General features: G+C 41.2%; 1 protein-coding gene across 3 annotated transcripts in view; it reads right to left on the reverse strand.

Annotated features, from left to right (window-relative positions):
- Positions 1–1,810: 1,810 nt before the first annotated feature.
- LOC148020945 (ABC transporter C family member 4-like) overlaps positions 1,811–18,851 on the reverse strand; it is an 80,093-nt gene continuing 63,052 nt past the window's right edge. For 2 of the 3 annotated variants that reach the window (XM_087698765.1, XM_087698768.1), the window contains 3 exons: positions 3,026–3,089; positions 2,704–2,943; positions 1,811–2,600 (listed from right to left, as the gene is read on the reverse strand). In XM_087698765.1, coding sequence (XP_087554891.1) covers positions 2,494–2,600; positions 2,704–2,943; positions 3,026–3,089 — 411 coding nt within the window. In that variant the 3' untranslated portion in view covers positions 1,811–2,493. Of the gene's footprint in view, positions 2,601–2,703; positions 2,944–3,025; positions 3,090–10,497; positions 10,759–18,851 lie in introns of those variants that run through there. The other variant, XM_087698767.1, reaches the window with a different exon arrangement.

Consider the following 18,851-nt stretch of genomic DNA (forward strand, 5'->3'; position numbering starts at 1 on the left):
AATAATATCCATTCCCAACTTCCTTAATTTGTTCCCAATTTCAAGAAGCTTTCATCACACATTATATTAGCACCATTGCTTCCACCATAGTTGGCTTACCTAGTGATGTGAAGTTATGTGTTTATTGATTTATTAATAGTAGTGGTCTCCACACTCATAGAATAAGCCTTTGTTTCCTTGATCTAAGATTCTACATTTTTTTGTGATTGGATCTTTGTTTTAGGAGAAATATTTTTTCTCAAAGTTGTATGTAGTTGTTATCCATTGTTATGATTTGTTAGCTTTGATTTGGATATGTTTTATGATTTTAAATGCTTATGAATAAACATCTCTCTCTATCTCTTCAAGGTAGTTGAAGAAAAGTAATAAAAATCTATCATTTATTCAAAAAGGAATCAAATATAACTCAAGTATAATCTAGGCTTGAATTCAATTTCTGTTCATGAACTTCATGAAGTGGCATCGGCACATATTTGAGGTCTTCCCAATATTTTTAAAGCTCTATCGACTAAAACTAAAATAGGGAATTCTCTATGGCACAACCATTTTGTGAGCATCTACTATACACTACAATATAATCTTGAGTAGGACTTCCAAGACTTGGTCATAGAGTCAATAATGCAAGGCCGTCATTTCACCACTAACAATCACAATATCATTGGTATGTTGCCCTTCCAGAATTGTAAAGATGAACTATCTTTAGCTTCTCTATCCATCGAATCCCTTTAAGGTGAAACTTGAAGTTTTTGAGATAGGCAAGGTTGATCACAATTGAATCCGTGTGACGAGATGATTCAAGAGATTCTCAAGAGTAATCATCACATTTTCTAAAATTCTATATCTAAAGATTGACATTATATTTGAACAATTATATTGAATACCATGAATCATGAGTAGCATGTTCAACATCTTATAATGAAATCATGGCTCTGATATTAGATCAAAAGGATAAACATCATTTTTACAAAGTAGAAATGAGGACAATCTTTGACAATGAATTTATTCAAGCTCTTTATATACAAAAATAGATAGACTAGCTCTAGAGTCTAAGGATTGATAATAATTCAAGAGATTAGGGTAGTCAATAAGTTTATAATTCTTGGACTTTTCTATTCCCATGAGAGCAATGCTATCTGAAGAAATAATTATGGTATATTAGCTATAGGTCCATTTGTTCCTCATAACAAATTTCTTGCCTTTGTATTTAGTTTTGTCCCATCATAGATCATCAAACTTGAGTCCAAGTAACTTGAGCTCTTCAATCCATTTAAGAATCTTAAGATGAGTCTTCGTGTTTTTGGAAGACATATATCCAAGTAGTGGCATAGATCGACTCTACCTTATGTCACAACCAAACCTTAACCTCTTTGCACTAAGGCCACTAGATATAGTCTATTGTAGAGGGTATATCAATGAATTGTAAGTTGCAATATGTGCTTAGAATGATAGCATGTTACAAAAGGAATTCAACGTATAGACCATTACATATACATATAGCATAGATATATTCATATACATAGGACATAGATATAATTGTGAGTGCACGTGCGTGCACACGCACGCACGCACATTTGTGAGTGCAGCATGTGTATGTTTGCAAGTAGAGATATGCATCACTTAATATTAGATACGTGTTATATAGACACGAAAAGATTCGTGCCGCGGGGTAAACACAACCCAAGAATCAGACTCGTTACGCAACCAGCACTTGATCTAACTCTGCTACTCAACCAGCACTTGATCTAACTCTGCTACCATGAATGCATGTTTATAAATATCAATCACTTCATGCAATGCATATGAGTTGTCATCACAATAAATGGCGGCTTGTGTTCGAGTATGTGAAGGCGATGGAACACATTTAGTGCGTACACCTGCGCAAACATGAAAGGTTTCCGATATCTAGACACCACAATATGAGAGGCTTTTCCACAACACAATGTCAACAGCCTCGGGGGTTCAAAGGACATAGAACAAAAAGCACTCCAGTGTGCCTAATGGCACCGGCCACAAATGAAAAACAATACATAATTACATCTCATGATCTTGAAGCTTCGGGAGTCATTTGAATGCACCATGGTCTGAGAACTCCTCGGTGACTAGACTGCTTAAATAAACTGCCTACATCCATGCTTTGGCGGCTTGAAACTTGGCTAGTTCTTCGTTTTCTTTGAGTTGCATCAGGGTGAGTTCGTATGTGATCCACCGCTCTATTCCTCTGAGAGCCTTGTATTGCTCTGGAGACCTGCAACCTTCTCTTTGTGCTCTAGATATTTCTTGATGGCATGTTTACTTTTGGCTTCAATCATGAATTTTCAATGGGAGAACCCGAGTGATCTTCCTTTGCATTTGTTTTCTGAGAGAGAGAGAGAGAGATCGCATTGATGAGGAAGAACTTGCTGCACTCCAGCAAATGAAAGGTTCTTCACGATTTGGCATTCAGTATACACTTGGGCCACATACACATTGGCCGAAACACAAATCCTGAAGGTTCTAAGTTCGTTCTCCAGACCGAGCGGCATACTCTTGTACAAGAGATGCAAACAATGACGTCGGTTGGTGCAGCAGGTTGGATGGGCTATCAAACTCTTTCACCCGACCTGCATCATACCACACCACATTACATGATACAGAAATTGTGCCTGTGATTCATTATGCACTGAAGACACCCATCAGATACATTGAGCAGGGCATTGGTAATACCTGCATCCATCACAAGAACTTTGTCTGAATCCATGACAGTTGGTATCCTATGGGCAATGCTTACAATTGTGCATTCTTTGAGCTCCTCTCGTATAAGTCCTTGGATTGTAACATCAGTTTGGGTATCAACAGATGCAGTGGCTTCATCCAAGAAAAGTATTCGACTATGCTTAAGGAGTGCACGACCAAAACAAAGCAGCTGTCGCTGGCCCACGCTCCAGTTGCCACCGTATTCAGCAACTGGTAAAATACACATGAAAATGTTAGTGTAAGAAATACTACATGATTGATGTAAGCAATAAATTTTTCTGACACTTTTTACCTGATGCGTCCAGTTTCTCAGGCTTCTCACTAACAGCACGAGTTAGCTGACATTTCTCCAATGTCTACACACACAATGAGTCTCTCAATTTCATAATCTTAAAAATAACTCAACCAAGCGAATGTCAGTTTCAAAGCGTACGCTGATCAATTTCACCAAACAGCGATAGTAACAGGTTGTCAATCGGTTAAAGATAACAGTGAGACCATAGATGTGTCTCAAGGGCCTGCTTATTAGAACCATAGTCATGATTAACATCATGCTTTGGAGCATATGGGAAATTTCAGATGTGCTAAATATTATTTGCCTCATAATCTCAAAAATGCCTCGGCCATTCACAGAGGTCCTTAGTAGCAGTGTTAGTAATTACCTTACCATTCACATGGGTCATAGTAGTGGTTAAGTCCTATATTCCAACTATTTGAATTTCTTGGCTAGTACTCTATTTCCGTAAAGAGGGCATTTTTATGCACCCTCCTAGCCTGATATAGCACTTGACATTAAAACTACTCTACACAGATAAATAATGCTGATTGCTGGGATGATATTTCCTGCTGAAACGTTACTGCAACCAGCTCAAACATTATTTGACACTCTTTTCAGGAGTCATTTCCACAATGTTCAGAAACCACCTTTTTGCATGATTCCATCTCAGCCATTGTCACCAGGCACACCCCAGGATGCTACAGCACACCAAGCACCCCTCAACATAGACAATATTCCATACACCCAAGAAGCATGATCATCACCACTCAAGCATTTGAACCTAATACTTGTAGACTCACATGTGTGGCAGTAGGGCACAATTGAACAACTCATTAAGATGATAATGAAGCATACACTCATGTATGTAAAAGAGAAATATGATAGAGAACCAGCCACCACAATGAAACATGCACATGCACCTCTCTCTCATCTCTAATCATAAAGTGATATATCTAGTTAACTGAAACCCCTTCCAAACTCAGCCAACCCACAAGATTCCAATCCTACCAAGGATGATTGGAATCGCAATGAAGAGTGGGGAAGGGCTGTTGATCCTACAATGCATTGATATCTTGCCGCATAAATCACAATATCCACAAGGGATCTGGAAAACCCATCTAGCTGTGTGAAAAGACATCATCACACTGCGAGCAGATAGAGTCACATCTGCAATGGAGACCAAGCTCAAGCATGCCACCAATTAAACTTGGGGCCCGGTCCTCTTGTTTCCCTTCCCAAGAGAGCCACCAAGATACAAGATAATCCTCCACTAGATGCCCACTCTGTCAAAAGTGGATGCAGCAATGGAAGTGCTGTAATAGACTGCATGACACAAGAGTGAAGAGAAAAGAAGAACAAAAAGAACTCGAAAAGAAATAGATGCTCGGGAAATGGAATCCATATACCAAGACGGGAGAGAATACAGAAACAATGTGAGTCACTGGCTGTATGGGCACTAGCACTAGCTCTGTCCATGGCGCACGTGGACAACGGGGACCTCAACCCGCTCCACCTCAACCACTTCCTCCAAGAACTACAGCTCAAAAAGCTTGGGATACACGTGATGCACAAGCCTTGTCGCTGATTGCTCTGGCAGTTCAGCGGTCCATCATCCCTCACATTCGTTCGGCATCTTCTTCACGAGATGCATGGTTGACTTTGGAGCATATGTTTGCAGGAAAGAATGAGACTCGGATCTCTTTCTTGAAGAAAGAGTTGGAAACTTTGAAGATGCAAGACGGTGATTCTATGCAGGATCACTTAAATAAGATTCAGGACTTGAGAGAGCAGCTCATGAATGTAGATGAGTATTTTTCGGATGCACAGTTGATATCCACCACCTTGAATTCTTTACCTCCTTCGTACTTGTCTTTTCATACTGCATTGAACCTCACCATGAGGATTGTTGGGCACCCACTCACTTTTATTCAGCTGGTTAGTTTGCTTCTAGAGGAGGAGCAAACACGGAAAAATAGTGGTGTGGATGCTATAGTCACTGAGCAGGCTTTTGTGGCAAGACAGAAAGGCAAAAACAGCAAGGTGAAAAATGCTCCACAGAGTTCTACTTTGGGCACATCGCAGAATCAAACACAAGGGGGGACGCAAGCTAAAAAAGGCAAATGTCACTATTGTAAGAAGCCCGGCCACTATATCAATGAGTGCAGGAAGCGTATTGCCAAAGAGAAGAAGTCAGGAATCTTTTTTTCTACTACTCCTTCCACCGCTAGTGAGTCCGCGTCCTTTGTTGTGGACAGGGACTATTGTTTTTACACTTGCAGTTATGACATCTCTTGGGCCGATAGAGCACTTAGCTCTACAGAGGATGCTGACACTTGGTTATTTGACAGTGGTGCTTCTAGACATATTACATCTCGCAGAGATTTGTTTGCTTCAGTTAGTGCACCTCCCGTTGGGAAATCGGTAAAGTGTGCCAATAATGCATCATACCTTGTTCATGGTATTGGGGAGATTCAGCTCACAGCCATTGATGGCTCTATTCTCCGCCTGCAGAATGCTTTGTTTGTGCCTGGAATCAAGAAGAATTTGCTTTCTATTTCTTCTTTGGCACGTTGTGGTTTACAGGTCACATTTGATGATGACCGTTGCATGGTTAGAGATAAAGAGCGCATGACTTTGGTCTTGACAGGATCTTTGTGTCATGGTTTATATGAGTTGGATGCTCTTTCAGTAGATCAGTCGGCATACTTGACATCCACTCTTACTCCTGCTATGATACAGGCGGAGTTATGGCATGCTCGTTTGGGGCATGTAAACTTTGGCAGCTTGATGCTTTTGCAGCGTACTCAGATGCTGGATGGCTTACCTCTCTTGGAGAGACCTCCTGAGCACTTGTGCGAGGGATGCATTTTAGGGAAAATGCATCGTTTCTCATTTCCTCATGATGTTGCTTTCAGAGCAACAACCAGATTGCAGTTGGTGCATTTAGATGTTTGTGGGCCTATGCAAACCATGTCATTGGACGGTTGTTATTATTTTGTGACATTCATTGATGACTTTACACGTTTTTGCTGGGTCTACTGTTTGAAAAAGAAGTCAGAAGTGTATGATGCATTTTTGGCTTTCAGTGCACTTGTTGAAAATCAATCTAGATGCAAGATTAAGACTCTCCGTTCGGACCGAGAGGGGGAATACATGTCCTCTATGCTGAATTCTTTTTTGAAGCAGAAAGGCATAGTCCATCAGTACACTACTGCCTATATTCCACAGCACAAAGGGGTAGCAGAGAGGAAGAATTGGTCACTCATGGAGATGGCCAGATGTATGCTGAAGGCAAAAAGCTTGCCTCATAGTTTTTGGATGGAAGCAGTCATGTGTGCTTGCCATATTTTGAACAGATGCCCTACCAAAGCCTTGAAGACCATCACACCTTTTGAGGCTTGGAACAGCCGTAAACCTTCTGTTGGTCACTTTCATACCTTTGGGTGTCTTGCCTATGCCCATATTCCGCAGGTACTTAGAAAAAAGTTGGACAACAAGGTTGTTAAGTGCATTTTTATGGGATATAGCAATGAGAGCAAAGGCTACAGACTCTATGATCCCGTTACAAAGAAGGTTTTTGTCAGCAGGGATGTTGTTTTTGATGAAAATCAGAATTATCCTTGGCTGGTTTGGACACATATCAGGCTGCCCGTGATGTTTTTGAAAGGCTGCTGCCCATTACTTTTGGTGATTCAGCTGGAGCTTCAGAAAATGAACCTAATGTTCAGCCAGCTACTCCTATGGAAAGTGCAGAAATTCAGCCATTAGCTGATCGGAATATTCAGCATCATGCTGAAACTGAAATTCAGCAAGAGCTTACACACAGTCAGGATGCTAGACAGTTACCTAGATGGTATTTGCAGACTATGCAAGATAGTCCTTTGGATGCACCCATGGCTGGTCGTACTAGAAGGCAAACTCGGTTGCATGATTCAGCACATACCATGGAGTTTGTTATGGCAGCAAGTACTTTTGATAATGAAGAGCCTGAATGTTATGAAGATGCACAACATAGTGTGCATTGGATGGCAGCTATGCAAGCTAAATTAGATTCTATTACTAAGAATCAAACTTGGGATTTGGTGTCCTTGCCATTAGGGAAAAAAGCCATTGGAATGAAATGGATCTACAAATTGAAAAGGAAAGCAGATGGATCCATTGATAAATACAAAGCATGGCTTGTAGCTAAAGGCTACGCACAGAAAAAGGGCATTGATTATGAGGAGACATTTGCTCCTACTTCCCGTATGACGACCATCAGGTCTATGATTGCTTTGGCTGCACATTATGGTTGGACAGTGCATCAGCTAGATATCAAGACTGCATTTTCACATGGGGAACTTCAGGAGGAAGTTTATGTACAGCAGCCCATTGGTTTTGCAGTTGAAGGCTAAGAACATTTGGTATGCAAGCTCAAAAAGGCACTATATGGTTTGAAACAAGCTCCTAGAGTTTGGTATGCAAAAATAGATGGTTTCTTGCTTGGTCAGGGGTTTCTAAATAGCTCATCTGAGTCTACCCTTTACGTATGTAAAGAAGGGGGATCTATGCTGATTATATGTCTTTATGTTGATGACCTTTTGCTCACTGGAACACATGCTGATCAGATTTCAGCATTCAAACAAAATTTGCAGCAAACTTTTGACATGTCTGACTTGGGAGTTTTGCATTACTACTTGGGCATCCAGTTCATACATAATGTTCGAGGTATTGGGCTATCACAGTCAAGGTATATTGGGCAGCTTCTTGAGAAGTTTGGCTTACAGGATTGCAAGCCAGTTTGTACTCCCATGGAACCTGGACTGAAACAGTCATTACATGATGACAGTGATTTGTTTGATATACATACATATGCTCCTGCAGTTGGATGTCTTATATCTATGCAACACTAGGCCGGACATACAGTTTGCAGTTTCAGCTTTGAGCAGGTATATGCATCAGCCACGTATGTCACATTGACAAGCTGTCAAGCGTGTTTTTCGCTACTTGCAGGGTACTCGATCTCTTGGGTTGCTTTATGCCAAGGGGGGACCACTGCAGTTACATGCTTACATTGATTCTGATTGGGCTGGTGATTATGATAAACGTCAACTTAAACCTTAGGGTTGTAGGGGGTGTTCACACCCGACACATACTAAGTGCCCATAAGTGTGTAACATAAGCACATAAGTACATATGACAATAAGACCATAAGCTTGGGGAAAAAAACCTCTCCTACCGAGAGTAAAAAGTGCCCCAGTGTCCTACTGATCACCGACACTCCCATATGAGCGTAGCGTAAGTGAGGCGTGAGTCAAATACCCAATAAACCTCCCTGGAGTGAAGAGTGATCAAGAGTACAAGGATCATCCGCCACCAAAGGATATCAAATTTAAAGCATCGCGAAATGCTTCAAATTTGTCACGAGGAAGAGCTTTGGTGAAGATGTCTGCCACATTACTGGTGGTAGGACAATAGACAAGGCTGATATCACTTGCATGTAGCCTCTCTCTGACAAAGTGATAATGGATTTCAATGTGTTTCGTGCGAGCATGAAACACTGGGTTTCGTGCCACTCCAATGGCACTCTGACTGTCAGTGAACAAAGGAGTAGGCTCCGTAACAGATACATCCAAATCAGCTAGCAAGCGTCTAAGCCATACGCATTCAACTGTGGTAGTGAAAGCTGCCTTGTATTCGGCTTCACATGACGATGTGGCAACAGTGGATTGTTTCTTGTTAAGCCAAGAAATGCAAGAAGAGCCAAGAAAGAAACAATTGCCACTAGACTTTGTACTTTCTGGTTACACTCTTTCAATCTATTCTCTTGGGTGTCGTGCTTCACTCTGTCTCTCACTCTCACATTGTCTACTGAATCCCGGCTGCACCTCGATCCTTCCATCTCACACATGGCACATCCAGCAATGTCCATCAAATAGAACCATGGATACCAAGCACTGGGTGCACAAGCCACTACCAAGGTGCCTTGGAGAGAACCCGATGTCAATGTCAATCATACCAGCTTCTAAAAATAGAGAAGAATCATAGTAGCTCTCTATGTCTATCAACAATGCCTTCGAAATAGCACACATGACCATCTTGTCACAAATGCCACAATAATAAATGACCATGGATTCCCTCTCTCTACCTTGGGCCACACTACCAAAGTGTCCTCTCACATGAACTCGAACCAGGTTTCAAGCCCCCCGCCACTCTCTTTTAATCAGCTCATCATGAACCTAGATGTCAATCCAACTCTAGGACTTGAAAACCTACCAAACTTTGGTCAATGCATCAAGGAAACCCCTCTCTAGATCATGTGCGCCTATATATCTGTATAGATGAGGCATAATTGCCCCACCTCACCACCCTCTCACACTCCCTCTTTGGCATTGGAGAGTTATGAGGGATGTCCTACATCATCTGTACTAGCAAGCTGGAAGGGAGGCGCCTCGCTACAACCATAGCCATGGCCGTATGGCAAGAGCCTAAACTTGGACCTGTGGATGAGGAAGACTTGCCAAGAGAGTCATCACCCTTCATCACCGTCCACGTCTCCCACTTCCGTAAAGATACTAATGTCCTGCAATCCTTCCAAAGATGTTTCTTCTTGCCACAATAATAGCATTGAGACTACTTCTTCCGTATGTCGCCCCTCTCTCAAACTGGAACACTGGAGCACCAAGAGACAGCATCCCCACAGAAACTTGAATCTCAACATAGCAAGTCTCTAACATAACACTGATAGATGAGTAAATAGTATCTGCATGCTAAGCATCAATATGAGAAGTCGGAGGAGCCATGGTAAGGGAGATTAAGAGAAGATGAATAGAGGCAAGGGATCTTAAGGGATAGATCATAGATGTGTGCCAAAAATACAAACTCATAAGAGTTTCAAGAGTTCAACTGGTAAAGAAAGCACATAGAGAATGGATGTACAATACACAAAGTGTGGTATAGAGAAACACGACAATTGGGTACGCAAGAAACCTCTCTAAAGTTGAGCAGTGAATCACAAAGGCTGATCAGAAAACAAGACAATTGTGACACAAAACAAGATAAATCAGGAAAAATTAGACCAAACATAGCCAAGAAAAGATCAAACAAAGAGTTGGCAGCGGCAATAGGCCTGAAAATATTATTGCCCGGCTTTCAAAGGGTCGAAGACCTAGAAACGCAAACAGCTTAAGAAAAAATGCAGACAAAGTAAGTAGTAAATGCAGCCATAAGCATGTTAAACAGGTCGTCTCAGCCCTGGAACATAGCACGAATGGTATACCCAGATTGTTGTAGTCAAAACACAAGTTGAGAAGGGCAGAAACAGGTCGAAAGGTGGCAGCAAGAGGTCCTCCAAGCTGAGAAAGACTTGCAATAGTCCAAAACATGTCCAATCAATGGCACACAATGTCAAATGTAGATCTGTAGCAGAAGAGATTAGCACTAATTCACCACAAATGGCTAAACACCAGGCAGGAGCGAGGCCCAACCTGAAATCTGATACCGTGTTGGAAGTGGATGTAGCGATGGAAGCTTACAAAACTGCTGTAATAGACTGTCACACAAGAGTGAAGTGAAAAGAACATTGCAAAGAAAAGAACTCAGAAAGAAATAGATGCTCTAGAAATGGAATCCATATACCAAGACATAAGAGACTACAAAAACGACGGGAGTCACCAGCTGTATGGGCACTGGCACTGGTACCCTCTCTCCACCAGTCCCTGCTATGGAAGTATGCAAAGTGATACAATGAATCACACAAGAGGGAGCACCTGAATAAATAGGCCAGAAATATGCCATCAACATGATCAGGTCGGCCAGCATTAAATGCTGGTTAGCTAACATAAATACTTAATCACCATGAAAATGGCAAATTAAAAATGCCTAAAATATCTCACTATACCCAGCCTAGTGGAACATGCACAGACTCACACATGAACTGACATATCCACTAGCAAATTCACCTTCTGAAGGACCACACACCAAATGGGTCACCAACCCAAAAGAAGGAATTGAGGCTGGAATTCAGTGTTGAGCATATGCCACCACAAAACCCTGAATTTTAGTATTCCCATGCACAATTCCTTGGTCTTCAAGAAAATACTAAACAATAGAGACTCAGGGCTGGTGACCAACACACATACTTTGAAATAGCAACCAATGGAGAGCAACCCTGTGAGTCTCAACATCCCCCACCACCCATGCTTTTTGGTGTGCAAACATGGCTCTAGGCAACCCAAGAACTACTAGCATGCAGAGAATCCTTTTCCATAGCATGAAACAGATATGTGTGGTACGTTCAAACTACTCCTGGTCTGAGGAAAAGCAGTAAAAAATAGGTAAGCAAAGGCAACATGATAGTCTATGCCACATTGAGGCACGGCCTGAGATTTCCAATAAAGAAACTTAGCTTCCAGCTTCTAAGAGATCCATTGTAACAATGTTTAGGCTAGACATCAATACCCAAAGAGCAATCTAGATGCCGCACTATATTGCCACATGGAACCGCTTCACCTTGCCACCCCAAGGTGTGCAAATCTGATTCACTGCAGTTGATAAGACAAAATTTACTAGCATCAATGTGGAGGCACAAAGCATGACCAAACAAATCCCAAACATCCAATACCTTGCAAAGATTATTCCTATTTGCTTTCAATATCATAAAAGTTTCATCAGCCAATGCTTGCCCAACAAAATATTGATTCAATGGCGGCCAATTTCCCAATGTCCACTAAATGCGACAACATGGTGGAACTAGATGGACAGCAAGGGCAAAAAACAAGGGATGGAGAGGGCAGCCCTATCTGACTGACCATGCAAGAGTAAAGAGCTCAATAACACCACCATTCAGCATGACATGCGAAGGTGCATTATTGCTAATAGTGTATATCAACTAGGACATGTGTGGCTCAAAACCCATGGTCTACATAAGTTGTGCAAGAAAAGGCCACTCCAAGTAGTCAAAGGCCTTTTGCAAATCCAACTGGACTAGAACAATCTCTTGATTAGAATATATGCACATAATATATGCCCATTAATACATTCAAAATATTATGCAAAATATTCCTACCCTTGATGAGTCCATACTCATGGAGTTGCACAATGCCAAGGAAGTGCTTATGGAGACCATTAGCTAGCACCTTCGAGAAGATCTTGTACATGGGTACCCATCAAGGAAATCGGTCACCAATGTTCGAGCATCGGAGGGGAAGGGACTTTGGTTATCAACTTGAGGACCCCTTCTTTCTAGGATATAGGCATGACTCCAATAACCCAAACCTCCTGACACCTAGCTATCAAAGGTTTTACCAAAAAGAAGTAGCATGAGTTTCCAAAAATTCATTCATGAGACCATCCCAATCAAGATCAGCATGCTGAGCAAGATCTAACTTCCAATGCAAAAGACCCTTGAGCCTAAATATGTCCCCTCAAATACCAAAGGCCAAATCAAAATCAAACACATTCTCGATGACCGAGTTATGCCAACAATCCCAAAATCTAGGAAAGTGGAACAACTTTGTATGTGGCTGCACCAGAGTGGCAAATTTGCCTTACCAAAGACCTAGTCAAAGAGCTACAGAGATGGTCCAACTACAGCTCTCCAAATATTTAAACAATGACTAGAATTTTTTTGGCTATGGAGCAAAAAAAATAAATCTATGACAAGAGAATTCCATACCAGTAGTACAAAAGAAATACTTTCCATTGGAGATTTGGTGCTTGAAAAGAGCCAAGACAAGGGGAAGTCCACTAACCATCACCCTCCAAAGAAAAACTTCACATTTGAAGGGAATCTTATTGAGCCAGTCTTCCATCACAATCAAGTTCCACCAATCCTTAGTTTTGTGCAAGCCCCAAATAGCATTGGCCTTGGTGACTAGCCAATGGTGATCTTTAATCATGAGATAATACACTTGATTGGCCAAAGCCTTTTATGTTCTCAAGATTCAGCCGCCCCACGAGTTCATAGTCTATACCACTTTACGACGAACAGGGAATGGCCAAGCTTGAGATTTCCAATAAACAAACTTACCCTTCAACTTTTGCAAAATCCATTCAATCAAGTGCTTTGATGGCGGAATATCAACTCCCAAGGGATACCCTAGATGCTTGGTAAAAGTGCCTTGAGGTATTACCATGCCCTCCCATTCTAATGTCTACGAGTATGATTCAGTACAACTAAATAAGTGAGGATTTCAAGGCATTAATACTATGGAGGCTCAAAGCATATGCCCAAAAAGGGTCTAAACATCAAATGCTTCACAGAGATTGTCCCTTTCCGCTTTCCAAATCATGAAAGTATCATCCGCCAATGACTAGCAACAAAGTGTTGACCAAAAGGAAGTGATAAACCAGCCAACTGCCCAATATCCACCAAGTGGGATAACATGGTGAGGACTTGAAGCTAGCTGTGTGTGTGTGTGTGTGTGTGTGTGTGTGTGTGTGTGTGTGTGTGGTATATCTAAAAGAATCAAGCATGTTAAGGCCATCTCACTAACATTATAGTTCCCATTAAGTGACATTGTTAAATCTCAAAGAGCGCTAAACGTGCCACTCCAATATCCTTGACAAATTCAAAACCATGGCTGAGCTTTTCACTGTTTCAATCAACCCAGTTGTTCCCAAAGAAGAAAGTAATTCATGAATCCTTGCCATAGGTTTCAAGTTTGACGTGTAATGGCTTGCCACACAATGGATAGATAAAACCATACTTGACAAACTGTTGGCCATGACTTCTTTTAAGGCAATGATGTTTCCATGCAAGTGTACAAAAGACGCAATGACCATAGTTAATCTTCCTTTTGCTCAACTGTTGGGAATCACCATGTGAGAGTGTGCAATGGAAAAGGAACACAGAGAGAAGAGAAAGAGCAAAGATAAACACAAAGAACGGAAGACACACTAGTTTGAAAACACTGAGACAAAGCTGTACAATCAACTGTTGCACGCTACAGTGGTGCATCAGTGAGGATGCTAGACATCTGACTGAGAAACGTGAGTGAGAATGATGATGGATGGAATAATGATTTGTGATTAGAGGCAAGGATTGGGGGCAAGCATAAATAGGCAAGCACCAGCAAACAAGCCAACCTGTCCAAAAGAATGTCCAACCAAAAAATACGCCTGCTAATGGCTGCAACTAAGTTGCCCTTACTGCCATGTTGGTGAGTGAAAGTGAGCGATCGGGAACATGATGCTTCGTGAAGTCAAATGGGGTAACACACGCAAATATCATTTTTTTTGTCTTTCTAACACTTACCCATAACGGGAGTTGGATTGATAAATGGAAATCCCAAGTGGTACCATGCTTGTTCGACACGTGGTTATAATATTTCAATTTTGAGACACGCGCCTCATGCAAGAAGAGAAGAAAATATGTTCTTGCTTCTAATTTTGAGTCCCCGAGTGGAATTTTACGTGGCAAGGGGCATATTTACCATCTAACAATTAAGGGGAAGCAAGGGGCAGCTTAGTAAAATAGGGGAAAAAGCAAAAACGTGAGTAGTTTTTTGGGGGAAAAAAAAAGAAGAGAAGTGTTCGACACAACACAAGTGAGCGAGAGAGAGAGAGAGAGAGAGAGAGAGAGAGAGAGAGAGAAAGAATCTTGCGGACTGAAAAAGGGAAAAATTTGAAGCTCAAAAAAAGAACAAATTGTCAGAAGAAAGAGACTGTGAAGCTTAAGCAATTGGAGTCGTGGAGCAAGATGGTAGAGCTGCTAAAGTCAATGGGCTAAGATGAGTTCTCAGTTTTCAAATGATGGTCATAAGAGCCATTCTTTTGTCTTGGTTTCTTATGCTGCTTTGTGAGGCAGAGAATTGGCAGATCAGTTCTGGTGTGTGGATACAAGTGAAAGAAAGCAAAGGGCTGTTCTTCTTCATGATGAGAGTGATGTTTGTTAGTTGTTGTGTGAGGCTTCCTGTCAGCAAAGAAGAATAGAAGTAAAGGGCCTCTCTATCTGAATCTAAGTATGAGTGAGGCACGAAATATGTATTATGAGCAAGTGTTGAATGCACGGGTTCGAGTTAGTGAAAATCTGAAAGGATTTGCAGCCTAGAAAGTAATGGATCAGAGTTCATAAAGTTTGAAGCTCCCCCGACTCTTCATCAATGCAAGATTGTGCTTTTGGAACAGAGAAGTTGTGTTTGCTGTGTAGAGAATGCAAGAATTTAGGACTGCAGACTGTGCAGAGTTGTTTCAGGGCAGCCAATCAAGGAACTTGATTTTGAGTTGCTCTGAAGAGTTATAGATTAGAAAGAGAGATACAACTTTCCTTTTTGAAGCTCAGCGATCCGAGGTCTGGTTAGAAAGTTATGAGCTGTTCCATGTAATGCTCCATAAGGCAATTTCTGTGCTCTATGAGGAAGCAGGTGAATTCAACAGCATCTATGTCACCAACTTGGTTTCTCATGAAAGTCATCATGATTATCCATTGCTATATCAGTGTAAACTCTATTTTGAGGTAGTAATGGAAGGTCTACAATAGTGAAATGCTTATAGCAGCTGAGTTGGCATGAAAGTTGGCCATATAAAGCTTTGAGTACCTATATATTTGGTTTGTACTTATGTGTGCTCTGAGGAAAGAAAAAGAAAGAGGGTCTACAACTGATTTTGTACTGCTTGAAGCAATCACGCTTTGTGGGGCAGTTTGTTGCGTGGGGTTGCTATCCCTAAAAATAGAAGTTGTGTGAATCTGAAAGCTCACGTTGTCAGAGTCTATGCCATGGTTGTTTCAGTGTCAGATCTTCTCCAAAAGTGGTAAAATCTCAGCTTGAAGGTTTGAACTGTTTAAGTATTAAGTTGAAATCTCAATGAGGAGTGAGTGATCAGGAATTTTGATGGTATCATTGAGAGGTACAAAGCACGGTTGGTAGTAAAAGGCTATGCACATAAAAAAAGCATAGATTATGAAGAGACTTTTGCTCTTACATTCCATATGAGTATGATGAGAAGTATAATTGCTATGGCTGCAAATTATGGTTGGAAGGTACATCAATTGGACATTAAGACAACATTCTTGAATGGGGATTTGCATGAGGATGTTTATGTGTCACAACCTCTAGGGTTTGTGGTTAAGGGAAAAGAACGCATGATATGCAAGCTAAAAAAAGCTCTTTATGGTCTCAAACAAGCTCCTCGAGCATGGTACTCTAAAATTGGCATATTTGGCCAACAAATGGTTCAAAAATAGTACGATTGCTCCCACTCTATACATTAAGAATGAAGGGGGGGACTTGCCGATTATCATTCTTTATGTAAGTGACATGGTGCTCACTGGACCTTTAAAAGATTGCAAATTTCAAGGCTGAATTAATGTATGCATTTGCTATGTCAGATATGGGCTGTCTACACTATTAGTTAGGAATTCAATTCACCCAAAATCAACATGGTATCATCATGTCACAATCACGGTATGTAGATAAGCTATTACATAGGTTTAATATAGATTTGAAAATCTATGTGCACTCCTATGGAGCCAAGCTTAAAGCTGTCTATGCATGATGGTGAAGAGATGTCTGATGTTGCAATTTATAGCCAAGCTATTGGTTGTCTTATTTATCTTTGCAACACACGCCCTGACATTCAATATGCAATATCTTAGGTGAGCACGTATATGCATAGCCCACATACTATAATACATTGGCAAGCTATTAAGCGGATCTTCAAATACTTGCAAGGTACTCAGTCACATGCATTATTATTTTCCAAGGGGGGAACTTGTAATTACATGCTTACAGTGACTCAGATTGGGCTGGTGATGTAGACATGCATTTCATGGCTAAGCAAGAAATAGCCTACAGTGGCTACCTCGTCCTATGATGTTGAGTACAGGGCAACCTTTGTGGCAACAATGGAATGTGTATGGTTACGCAAATTGTTTACTAATCTACATTTACCATTGGGGGGTCCTACACCCATTCTTTCTGAAAATCAGAGTGCTATTCCAGTGGCACAAAATCCTTTGTTTCATGCTTGCATGAAACAAATTGAGGTGCATTACCATTATGTCAGAGAGAGGAGAGATCAACTTGATGTATGTTCCTACACAAGAAAATGTTGCAAACATTTTCACCAAGGCACTACCTCATGAGAAGCTTGAGGCTTTTCGCAAGTCCTTAAACTTGCTACCCTTTGGTGATTGAACATTCTTGCACTTTACCACATTGACATAGCAAGGGGTGTTGAAATTTGCCAATTCTATGGACAATGCCCAATGCTTTAGTCTTTAGTTCCTATTTAGTTCTTAGTGTGAACACAATTAAAGTTATAAGTTGTATCACCACTCTTAGAGTAAGAGTTAGAGTCAGTTAACTCTTGTTGAGTTAGAGCTAGGTCCATCTTAGACCTATCTTGTACCTTTCATTCTCATTCTTTCAATTCAACTAGTACGCTCTACTCTTTTGCTTCAGCATGCTCTTGTTGTCTTTCTTTTCTCTCCTCCATAGCTGGTTGGTTTTGCGTTTTGCATTTAGGATTTGAGTTTTGCTTGTTTCTGTCCAAGTCTTTGTGTTTCAACCTTGGTCATACTTGTTGTGTTTCATCGATGCAAACCCTAGCATATATTCACATGGTATTAGAGTCTGTGCTCCTTTAAAGAGTATCCTGCCATGATTGTGTGTTGAGAAACATAGATCCTTAAGCAAGGTTTAGCTATGAAGGACGGAAGTCAATCACAAAATGCATGATGACTAAGACTAGACACATTGATTGTTACTCAAGTGAACTAGGTTCCAAGATAGATAAGCTTGGACTCATAAACACAATCTTGAGTAGAGAGAGACAAGACTGAAAGTACAAAGTACAAATAGCATTCTCTTTTAACTCAATGTCAAGTACATGTTTTTATAGTAGTAGGATGGTTCCCCTTTTCTCATTGCGCCTATGGGATAAAGGCAACTTCTCCTAAGCTGTTGCATGTCCCTTGTGCTAAGAATTGCTCTTAGCCACTTAAACAGTCCCAAAACATGCTTATTTTAGGCTTATTTTAGCCAAAACCCTAAAACGGGGAGCAGATTGAGAGAGTTAAGTGGGAGAGGATCTAGAACCCTTATTTCTATAAATTGGTAACATGCCCTCCACTCTTTCCTTAATCTCGTTTTTTACAAATTTCAGGTGTTTCAACTTGCTGCCCACACCCTGTTCGCGGAGGACATCGCAGCCGAAGCTGTCCATTGCTGTCTCCATCAGTTGACGCCTGGTTTTCAGCCCTCTTCACGCAGTTTGAAGCTGATTTCAGTCAGGCGACCGCTATTCTTGTGCAAACCTGTTGCCATACGGCTTGCCACATCATCATAGTCCTGCTGCCTACGTTTTCAGTCTTTCTCTCTCCTGCAAGCTGTCCTACCTCTTTTTTTAAGTCTTTCTCTCTCCTACAGGCTGACCTGCTGCCTGCGTTTTTAGTCTTTCTCTCTCCTCACTGCTGTCCGCATCAGATTCAGCTTCTCACAGCTGCGTTTGCTGGTGTACGACATCCGGAGGCTGCCTTGCTGCGATTCGGGAGCCGTTCGGAGTATAACACACTCTCCAGCTCATTGCCCCTGCCCTAATCCTTGAGATACAGGAGTTCGAGGTTCGGTATTCATTCACTGCAAAGTGTGTTTGTTGCATGAGCATCGTATTATTAGTAGTCATATCATTTCATTTATTCACTGTGTTCATTGTCTCTGAGTTACCCTAACCCTAACAGTGTTTTTTTTATCAGTCTGTGCTTTGTCGTACGGTTTCTGTTTATGCTTCAGTCTTAAGGTATTTTCTTAACATGGTATCATAGCCTGATACTCTTCGAGAAATCTAGGCCTTTGATCTGAGAGCTCTTCACAAGAATAAGAACAATAGTAGGTTCAAATGACTTCGAACACATCAACAC

This window comes from Lygodium microphyllum, chromosome 18, assembly GCF_053477565.2.
Source record: "Lygodium microphyllum isolate KBCC chromosome 18, Lygodium_microphyllum_v1.1.10, whole genome shotgun sequence".
NCBI classification, from domain to species: domain Eukaryota; kingdom Viridiplantae; phylum Streptophyta; class Polypodiopsida; order Schizaeales; family Lygodiaceae; genus Lygodium; species Lygodium microphyllum.